General features: G+C 33.2%; 1 protein-coding gene across 1 annotated transcript; it reads right to left on the bottom strand.

Moving 5' to 3' along the window:
• Positions 1–4,122: 4,122 nt before the first annotated feature.
• LOC124419620 (cAMP-dependent protein kinase catalytic subunit-like) lies at positions 4,123–10,961 on the bottom strand. The gene is made up of 2 exons (XM_046949805.1): positions 10,935–10,961; positions 4,123–4,779 (listed from the first exon to the last, which is right to left on the bottom strand). The coding sequence occupies exon 2, from the start codon at positions 4,727–4,729 to the stop codon at positions 4,214–4,216; it is 516 nt and encodes a 171-aa protein (XP_046805761.1). The 5' UTR covers positions 4,730–4,779; positions 10,935–10,961; the 3' UTR covers positions 4,123–4,213.
• Positions 10,962–11,446: the final 485 nt, after the last annotated feature.

Genomic DNA, 11,446 nt, shown 5'->3' with positions numbered 1-11,446 from the left:
ATTTTAATACTGCAAAACGGAAATAAACTATCTGTAAGAATATCCGTTATATTAAAATATAATTTTGTGGGATTACAGATTTTTAGAAGTAAACGGTTTCGTGAAGAAAGTTAAGGTAAACAATAATAAATTTAAAATTTTGTGACCATATTTAAGGATTTTTTGTGCATAGGTTTGGAAAGGAAATTTTCATCCGGAACAAAACTATATGATTCAATTTTGAACATCAAGATTTGTTAATTAAATCTGTTTAATTCTGTCACCGGATTTGAATATAAATTTAAACCGAACAAGAATCATTCGGAATAATTATCTAAACTTTGAGGTTTTGTGAAATCCTCAGCATCTTTTTAAATCCTACAAGAATCAAACTTAAACTAAACTACAACTAATTATCTTACTTAAAAATCTAATCTAATTTAACCACCAAAACCTACTTAAACTTACTTAAACGCTAAATCTAATTACTAATTTGGTTTAATATAAACGATAAACTAAACCTAATTTTATCTTAAAACAACAAAAAATCATCTTTTTATCTAAAAAATTATCTTAAATTTTATCCAATTTAACTTAAAATCTAATTAATTTATCTTAAAACTAACTTTTTGTTATATTACTAAAACTTTTCTACTTTACTTGCATCTATCTTAACATAAAACTTTAATTTTCTTAAATTTTATCTTATTTTAGACAATAATGTAACTTAATTTCAATTTTTAATTTAATTTCAATTTGATTAACTAAATTTTATCTAAAATTAAACTTAATCATAACTTAAATTAACTTAAAATTGTAATAACACTTATACACTAATATTTTATACACCCTACACACATAAACACTAACATACATACATAAATACACTTAAAATCTAAAATCTATAAAAATATGAGAATTTAAAAATTCAAAATTATAATTTAAACCCAAATTCAACAAACTACTGGCCTGTTGTCATCGTTCAATTTTGTTTGGTAAGTTGAATATTTCAATTTAGAATACTTAAAAATAAAATAAACAAATTACACTACACAATAAAAAATTAACCAATAATTTTTATTAATGTTAAATATGAAGTTTATAAACATGTTCAGTTTACATTCATTTTAATAATAAATTTGTTTAATTATTAGACTTACTTATATAATGACCATTTAAATTATTATTTTTTTATTCCACGAAAGATTAGTTAAACATGTATTTAGGGAATCATTGTAGGGTGTCTTAAGGATGATTTAATAAGATACAAAGGTTGGGAGGGTATAGAATGAGAAGAAATACCACCATCTTCTCTTGACATTTAAATTCAAACTTTCTTTATTTTTTTAGTTTTATTAGTTAATATTAATAGCTACCTTTTAAGTTAATGTGCGGTTCTTAGCCTATCCTGATGAAGACAAGAACACCACCCCAAACCCTGAGCACGGACGGAATAATAGGTAGCGCAGGTCTCCTGAAGGATAGGACACAACGCCTGAACCGTTACAACTTTCAAATTAATTGTTTAATTTTTCAACGTGCAGTAGATTTTAAGAACTCTTCAGTTTAAATTTGGTCACACTACTTTGAAAAATGCTTCGGGGCATTTTATTAACTACAAAAATTCGTACCATTAACCATACAAAATTTCAAGCGATTTTCTTGCTATTTGAAAAATTTCATGCAATTGAAGAAACTCTGAAACAATTATGAAAAATTATGAAAAATCATGAAAAATTTGGGCTCATTGCAAGATTTCAAAATTCATAAAAAAGAACAAAATTACTGTCCTAGGAAAATATGAAGAGTCCTTGAATTTTGACAGAAAAACATAACATCTTTTAATTTGGCAATCAACTTTGAGTTGTTTATTAAAGAGTAAAATCACCGTTTTTGTATCATCATTGTTTCTCAAATACATCCATTTATACAAATTTAATTTGAAAAGCTTGCAATAAATAATTTTCTAAAAGTATAAAAGAATTTTTTATGAACAATACTTTATATGCATAATTTGAAAGGACTACCTATTTATATAAGATTTGCAAAAGTCTTTAGGGACACTCTAATTAATAGTCAAATACATATCTTCATGGTTTTTTAGATTTGAGCTGCATTTAAAAAATGGCAACCGAATTTATATCAAGACTAGCTAATAGCCGGTGAGCTTCGCTACACCTATCGAAATTAAATACATAATAATCAAAGGACTATTTGGCTTAAGTTTACAATTTTTGTGTTTTCTCTAAATTCGTGAAAGATTTTTATATTTTTTCGTGTGATCCAACGCTACTTAAAAGCTATAAGATCAACAAACTTATAAAGCTAAGTACATATTTTATATAAGTATTCTTAGCCTAGTTACAAATTGTGGAATATCAGTATAAATTTATTTAAATTAATATTCACATAAATTACAACAACACTAACAACATAGTCTTATTTACATTCTCCTTTTTTTTATTCCCCTTTATGTACTTATAACAAAGTTAAATATCTTGTGTAAAAAACTTAACTGTATGTATCCATTATAAATCATACTGCTCTCCAATACAACACTAGTTGGTTTGTGTATTGACTAGTTTCCATTTACCACCGCCATCTGTTGTCGAGTAGCTACTTACTACCCAACGAACATATTTTTGTTAATTAATTTTTTTTTATAATGGATTGCCTAAATTGAAATTGTAATATCTCTGGGAGTGAACGTATGGTTTTTTGTTGGTTATTCCTCGGAAATTATCACTTGAAATGTAGTGGCCTAAGGGCACGTGATGCTGATTCAATTTCCGATTCTACTAAATCCATGCAGTGGACTTGTCCACAGTGTAAAAATCTTAATGTTGAATTTTATAATTTTTTCAAACTCTAATACACTCGCAATACCTTCAATCCAATTTGGCGTTAATTCCGGTGAATCCTCACCAATAATTGTTTCGCCAACAATATCCACAATATCAGCTGAACACAATGTTGCTGAAACTAATTATACATTTCCTCCAGAGGATAATCAAGTTTTAGGTGCTCCCCCAAGTGATGTACCTGAACTTAACGAAAATCCTCCTAATGAACTTCGTACCATTCCACCCAGGAAAACAATTTATGCAACTCGGTTCTACTATGACACTTCAGTAGAGGACATAAAATATTACATAAAAACGAAATTCAAGAATTCACTTCCTGATGTACTTGTCTATAAAATAAACTCCACAAAGAGGGCATCTTTCAAAATAATTGTTCCAGCTGAATTATTTGATCAAATTGTTAATCCGAAATTTTGGCCCAAAAACGCACTGGTTCGTGAATTTATTTATCGCGAAGAAAACGTTGCACGACTTCCTTCTGCTACAAGACAAATCCCAAAAAACTAAATCAAAATCATGATCTTATTACCATTTATCAGAATGTTAATGGTATTAATACAAAACTCCAAGACTTTTTTCGCAATAGTTACGAATTTGAATTCCAGGTATTGGTGTTAACTGAGACTTGGCTAAATAATAATACACATAACTCTGAAATATTATGCGATAAGTATCAAATTTTCCGTCGAGACAGATTTGGTAAATTAGGAGGTGGTGTCATAATTGCTGTTTCAAGTAAATATCCTGTTGATGAAATTTTATTTGATAATAAATTCAATATAGAATTTATAGCTGTTGCTATAAAAATTGATAAATATTCCATATATGTCACATGCTCATACATACCACCCAATTCCGATTTTCAACCTTATGATAAAAATGCATCAGTAATTAAATCCATCGCAAATAGTATCCGACATATGGACAAATTAGTCATACTAGGTGACTTTAATCTTCCAACAGCATCCTGGCTATCCTTAGATGATACAGATTGATTGGACAGATGATTTCCTGAAGTCAATTCTTGATGTTAATGTCTTTCAAATAAATAATATAAACAAATTCCAACTCTTATTTTGGAGATTTGTTGCTTTTGTTTTTACTTTGTTAAGAAATTAACAAAGTTGTTCAATAACAGAATTGAACTATGCACACAAATAAAATAGAGAATTTTATTTCTACTTACATGTTGGTTGGTGGGAATTGAAATACTTTTTTTGTTTGTTTTATAATTTATTTAAAAAAACACCACTTTGACCGGGAGTCGTTTGGGATGGTTAATAATAAATAAGCCGATCCTCTTCGGCGCCAAGCCCGGCTTCCTCGTAACACTTCCTAAAATAATGCCTTTAGGAAGTATTTGGAGACCTTCAGTCAAGGTCGGTAAGGCCGTCGTCGAAGTCGATAAGATCGTCATGGAGATCGATCAAATCGACTTCAACGAGGCCTGACCGGACTTCGACATGCCGGCCTCCTTGCACTGGTGCAATTGTCGACCTTGTGAGTTGGCTGAGGGCCGAAACGATTTGGTTGACCAGCCCCTGGGTTGAGGCTGGCGTTGCCTCAGGCTGGGGAACGGCTATGGTTTGTGGTTGATGTTGTTGGCGTCGTTGTGGCTGCCGCTGAGATTGTTGCTGTAGTTGCCGTTGTTGTCGTTGGCGTTGTTGCTGCTGTAGTTGTTGTTGTTGCTGTTGAATAACCTGCTGCTGTTGTTGCAGACGTTGACGGAGGTCATCTAACCGCCGTTGAGCTCTCTGTTGAGGAGGGTTGGGAAGGCTTCTGCGAGCGCGTGGGCGTGACCTTTGGCTTTGCCTTGGCACCTGAGCAGCAGTCCTTGGGTGCAGCAATGTGTGGTGCAAATTGCAACATATTTGGCACGCACCCATTGAGATACAGCTACACAACGCACAACTCTGGGTTTTGGGCTGGATCCATTCTGGAATGAGATTAAAATACAAAGAACAGGCAGATTAAGGTCGAAAAAAATAGCTTTGCACACATAGACACGACATTGTATGGACAAGAACAAAACTAATCTACAGACTTTTCACATAACGGGGCATGCATATTTTACTATTGGTCGGGTCACGACGCCACTAGATGTACTAACATCTAACACATAGACACGACATTGTATGGACAAGAACAAACTAATCTACAGACTTTTCACATAACGGGAGCATGCATAATTTTACTATTGGTCGGGTCACGACGCCACTAGATGTTCTAACATCAGCGACTCTTACGCGCTTATCCCGACCAACGTGTACGGCTTCTATTCTGCCTAACCTCCAGTCGCATGGAGGAAGAAGCTCATCCTTGATGATAACGAAATCACCAGTCTGTAGATCCCGTCGTGGATTCTGCCATTTGTACCTCTTGTGTAGCTCCTGAAGGTACTCATTTTTCCATCGTTGACCAAATTTATGATGGAGTGCTTTCAGTCGTTCCCAGCGATTCAATAACGACAAATTGTCAGGCGGTATTTCTGGCGCGAATACCAAAGGTGCACCGCGCATCTGGGTCTTCTGACATCGGTGATATTGGTCGTGAATTTAGAACACTTTCTATTCGCGCAAGCAGAGTAGAGAACTCTTCAAAATTAAATTTATGTGCGCCTGCAATTTTCCTGAAGTGGATTTTGAAGCTTTTAACGCCAGCTTCCCATAAACCTCCCATATGCGGGGCGCTAGGTGGAATGAACTTCCACTCAAGTCCATTAATTGCATATTTATCTGTTATATCCTTGGAGGATTGTTTAAGAAATAACGAATACTCCTTTAGCAATGACTTACTAGCGCCTATGAAATTTGTACCATTGTCCGACATAACTGATTTTGGCAATCCTCGCCTAGCTATAAATCGTGCAAAAGCAGCTAGAAATGCTTCTGATGTTAAACTAGAGCAAGCTTCTAAATGAATGGCTCTTGTAGCAAAACATACAAAGATACATGCGTAACCTTTCATATATGGTGAATTTCGCAAATTGCCAGACTTGATCTGAAATGGACCAGCAAAGTCGACACCCGTATGTGAGAACGGTAATGAGAGAGTGGATCTCTCTTTTGGCAGTGCAGCCATTATTTGCGATTTCACTTGTTGTTTGTAACGAACACAGGTTAGACAATGATGAACGCATTTCTTGACTGTTCTTTTTAAACCAGGAATATAGAACTGGCTTCTTACTGCGCTCATCATAAGGGTTATGTCAGCATGGACTAGAGTTTTGTGGACAAACTCCAGAAAAATTTTGCAAAATTGAGAAGAGTTAGGGATAATTATGGGAAATCGCTCATCGTACGTAAGCGGGGCATTAGCTAATCTACCATTAACCCGCATAAGACCTTGAGCGTCGAGAAATGGATTTAGAGTAAGCAGAGAGCTTTTCTTTGAAATATGCTTAGAATCCGAAAGATTCTTTAAATCTTCAGAATAATGAAACTTCTGCGTTAGTCTAATATATACAATTTTTGCGTTATTAAGCTCTTCGTGAGAGAGCGTTAAACTTTCAAACTTAGTTTTCTGTAATCTATGGCGAGGGCTCGCCGATATGAAGAAAATCTTTGTATTATATTGAGTTCATCTGTAACGGAACAGTGAACTTCAACTTTCCTTTGTTCCATAAGAGCTATGGCAGGTGGGTTAGATTTAGGCCAATTGTCTTGGGAGTCAAGTAGCCACATTGGTCCATACCACCATAAAGGATTTTTTTTAAGATCTTGTGGTTTACAACCTCGTGTTCCAAGATCTGCTGGATTTTCATGGGTTAAAACGTGGTTCCACTTAGCATTACCAACATTTTCAATGATTTGAGATGTTCTGTTGGCAACATATGTTTTCCAAACTGATGGATGTTTTTGTAACCATGCTAATACTATAGTGGAATCTGACCACAAGAAAAGTTGAGCACTTTTAAATGAATTGTAAGTTAGAGTTTGTTTAATTAGTTTTGAGAGCAGTAATGTCCCACATAACTCTAACCGAGGAAGACTTACACGTTGCAACGGCGCAACTTTGCTTTTCGCTACTAGCAGATTAGAATGTCTGCCAGACACATCTTCCACTCTAATATATATTATTGTGCAATAGGCTTGTTCAGATGCATCACAGAAACCATGGATCTGGATTTTGCTATCTGGATGGAAATGGATCCATCTGGGGATTTGAATGGATCTTATGTTTATAAAATCTTCTAAGAAAATGTTCCACCTTGAAAGAATCTGAGGTTTCACATCTTCATCCCATTCGACCCCATCTTGCCACAATTCCTGTAGAAATCTGCACTTAAAATATCTTCAGTTGGAATATTTTCTAATAATTTGCTATTATTTGCCGTAATTTTTTTAGGTGGAAATCCAGCTGATTTTAAGGAATTTATTAATTGACTTTGCGCTTCTAGGGCTGAAGCCAAAGTATGTCCACCAACTAAAATATCATCGACATATGTATCATGTCTTAAGATGACAAAGGAGACTATCTCTCTACATCAGTTGCTAACTGCAGCAACGTTCGTATAGCTAAATACGGTGCACAATTCACTCCGAAAGTGACTGTTAAAAGCTCGTAATCTTAAATATTGCTTGAATTTTTTGTTCTATACAAAATTCTTTGAAACGGACAATCTGCTTCTGTTACTAATATTTGGCGATACATTTTTTCGATATCTCCATTGAAAACGTATCTATATATACGCCAATTTAAAATAACTGACATTAAGTCAGATTGCAACGTTGGACCAATATGCAATACATCATTCAACGAAAATGAGCTTTTCGTTTTGCGAGAACCATTAAAGACTACTCTAACTTTTGTAGAAGTGCTTTCCGGTCTAAGTAAATACAGCATGATGTAGTAAATAATACGAAAAATACTTTACATCTTTACAAAATTTCGGAAGAATTTGTTTTCCTCATATGACCCAATGTTATATATTCTTCTAAAACATCATTATAAATCTGTTGAAGATCTATTTGTTTTTGTATTTTTGCCTCTAGATGAATATATTGACTTTTTGCTGCGAATCTGGAAGATTGCAAATACAAGTTTTCTGGAAATTCTTGTTTAAAAGGAAGTTTTACAACATATCTACCATCACTTCTGCGATATGTTGTTTTTTTATAAAGTTCTTCACAGTAGAGATCAGTTTCTTATAGAACTTTCGATTTTGGAATTTCCTCTGTTTTCCAAAATAGTTTAAGCATTGAGGTTATTTTATCATTTTCTTCCTTATTTTGAATATTAGCAGTTAGAGAAACGCTATGTAATTTCATTGGGCCATAAATATACCATCTATAGATGGAATTTTGAGCAAGGAGATTGCCTAAGATATTCTTTTGTATTCCATCTTGATTGATATATGGAATTATATCACTACCGATTAGCATATCTATTTGTGAAGATACCAAGAAATTAGGATCGGCTAATTTTAGATGTTTTATTCCCGAGAAATCAGCGTTTGAAATCGTAAAGCTTGGCATAAATTTGGTTAAATTTGGAACTATTATAACTTGGGTACTGAGTGAGAACTCGTGGGTTTTTCTACACAAAGTTATGGTAGATATTTTACTTGAATTTGCTACCAATGTACCCCCTAATCCACAAATTTCAAAATTTGCATTTTGAGTTATTAAACCAAGCTTTTTTGATATTTTTTAGTTAAAAATGATCGTTTTGATCTCGAATCTATTAGAGCTCTAACTGTAAATATTTCTCCTAAATGTAAAATTTCTACTAGAGCTGTAGGTAATAAAATGTCATCATCATTGACAGAAAAGTTTGTTTGTGTGTTTGTCTTGTGTACTGTAGACATTGAGCTACATGGTGGTTGGAGGTTTATTGTGTCCTCTGGTTGCTGAGAGGGATCAGCATGAAACGTATTGGACGTTTTGTTTTTATTTGCTTTATTCTTCTTATTATTGGAATAATTATACAAATGAAGTAAGCTGTGGTGCTTGTTCTTACACTGTACACATGTAAAAACGCTTTGACAATTTGTATTTGTGTGAGCTGAAGACAAACAATTACTACAAATTTTGTTCTTTTCTACAAAGTCAATTCTCTGTTTTACTGAAAAGTTTTGAAATTTAGGACAATTTCGAATGATATGTGTACATAATACATAATTTGCAAAGCATATCATCATTCTTCGATTGAGCTTCTTTGTTCGGGTTTTCATATCTAGCTTTATTCTGCTGTGAAGAGATATTATAATTTCTACCCTGATTATGATATGGAACATAAGCTGGGTTTTGACTTCTGAATGTAGATATTCTTTCCATTACCTGATGTCTATTTATTAAAAATTTTTCCATTTCTGCCCAGGAAGGTAAACGAGTTGGAGAACTCAACGATTGCTGCTAAAGAGCTAATGTTTCATCAGGTAATTTTGTGGAATACAAATATATTAGGATTGGATCCCATTGATCGGTTCGTATACCATGAGCCTTTAAAATTGATAAACCATCGCTAATGGTAGTTTGAATCCTGTTAATTGATTCGCAATTTTCAGCCTTTGCTGCTGGTATATTAATTAGAATCTTCAACTGATTATCTACTAAAATGCGCTTGTTCTCATATGATTACCATAAATGGCGGTAAACATATCGCGGAATGATGGCCATTCCTCATAACCCCCATAAAATTCCTGAGTATCACAAGGAGGAACCTTTATACAAATCTCCGAATCATTAAATGTGGCATTAATGGGATACATATTCGAAGTATTGAACAAAGTAGAGTTAGTCGGTTGATCCGGCCTTAGACCTTGATTACTAGAAGCTCTGTGCATCTTCAATTGGTCCATCATATTAGCCTTGGTACGTTGATATTCGTCCTTAACCGATCCAAATCTTACTTTTGCCGTGCATTTTTCGCTCTCAGGAATAATATTCTCATTAGTTAAAAATAAATCCTCAAAGGCTTTTCGAACTGATTGCCAGTCCTCTTCAAGGGACTGCAATTTCGTCTCGAGAAGTGACTCGGTTAAATTTTCCAATGGAGTTATATCAAACTTGGAACAAGATCCAACTAAATTATCGCATTCTAAAGCGAACTTAGCACATAATGTGGAGCCCATTATTGAAAAAGTTCAAATAAATTGTTTAAAATGGAAAATTAAATCAAATGAGGAAAACTAATATCGAAAAAGCCAAATCAATGAAAAGAACAACTAACAAGTAGAACAGTAAGTGATCTGCACTAATATTATCTAATTTGACCGTAGGTTGAGAAAAAAAATTCCGTATACAATTCCTATAATGTACCTAATATACCGAAACTACTTGCGTAGAGTGACCGCTAAATCGCGAAAAAAAATTTTCTAAAAAGTTAAATAAAAAATTTTTTAATTGAAAAAATATTACAAAATAGTTCCGTTTACAGGTCCTATATTGTACCTAATATGCCAGATCTAACAGCGTAGGGTGACCGCTAATTCGCGAAAATATTTTTCCAAAAAGATTTTACTCGAAATTTAATTAAAAATTTAAGTCGATGTTATAATTAGTATTGAACTAATCAGACCGACTCACAATGTGTAGGGAACACACAAATTACAACAAACACAATAATGTATATATGTAATGTATGTTTGTATATATGTTTATTTTGTCTCTTTGTTTTTTACTTTCTTTTGTTATAGCTACGGTATAGCGTATAAAAAAGGGAATAAATTTTGTTATTTTAAGAGATAAAATAAACAAAAAACCACCACCAAATTTACTTCAATATTTTTAAATAATAATATTGTAAATCTTAGTAAGTATGTATGTGCAATATTCAAAAATGTTTTGATGGAAACAAAACAATAACAATCACTAGTTCTTGCACTAAATAGAATGAACTTTATATATAAAAAATAATTATGTATGTGAAGAATGGGAATTCTTGCGACTATACTTATTATTTTTTATATAAATTTTCAATTAATTTAGCACTTTCACTGTGGTTCAAAAAGGACCATAAACAAATTCCAACTCTTATTTTGGAGATTTGTTGCTTTTGTTTTTACTTTGTTAAGAAATTAACAAAGTTGTTCAATAACAGAATTGAACTATGCACACAAATAAAATATAGAATTTTATTTCTACTTACGTGTTGGTTGGTGGGAATTGAAACACTTTTTTTGTTTGTTTTATAATTTATTTAAAAAAACACCACTTTGACCGGGAGTCGTTCGGGATGGTTAATAATAAGCCGATCCTCTTCGGCGCCAAGCCCGGCTTCCTCGTAACACTTCCTAAAATATTGCCATTAGGAAGTGTTTGGAGACCTTCAGTAAAGGTCGGTAAGGCCGTCGTCGAAGTCGATAAGATCGTCATGCAGATCGATCAAATCGTCTTCAAAGAGGCCTGACCGGACTTCGACAAATATTCTGAATCAGTGTTGTCCAGACACTATGTTTTAAACGTACAAATTACCAAATGTTGAATCAAGTATTATCAAATATTAATTGGTCTGAATTTTTATCAGTTAGCAATTATGGAAGAAACTTTGATCAAATAATCCAAAATTTTACTCCATAATACATTTGAATATACAAAGTGCAGTTCCTCTAATTAAACAGACAAAAATTAATGGCCCTCCATGGAATACTAGAACACTGG

Source organism: Lucilia cuprina, chromosome 4 (genome assembly GCF_022045245.1).
Source record: "Lucilia cuprina isolate Lc7/37 chromosome 4, ASM2204524v1, whole genome shotgun sequence".
Lineage (NCBI taxonomy): Eukaryota > Metazoa > Arthropoda > Insecta > Diptera > Calliphoridae > Lucilia > Lucilia cuprina.
Note: the sequence above shows the minus strand (reverse complement) of the source record. Positions and strands in the feature narration are given on the sequence as shown.

Coding starts and splice junctions, on each gene's coding strand:
- LOC124419620 (XM_046949805.1), bottom strand. CDS start 4,729: ATGGGTGCGTGCCAAATATGTTGCAATTTGCACCACACATTGCTGCAC.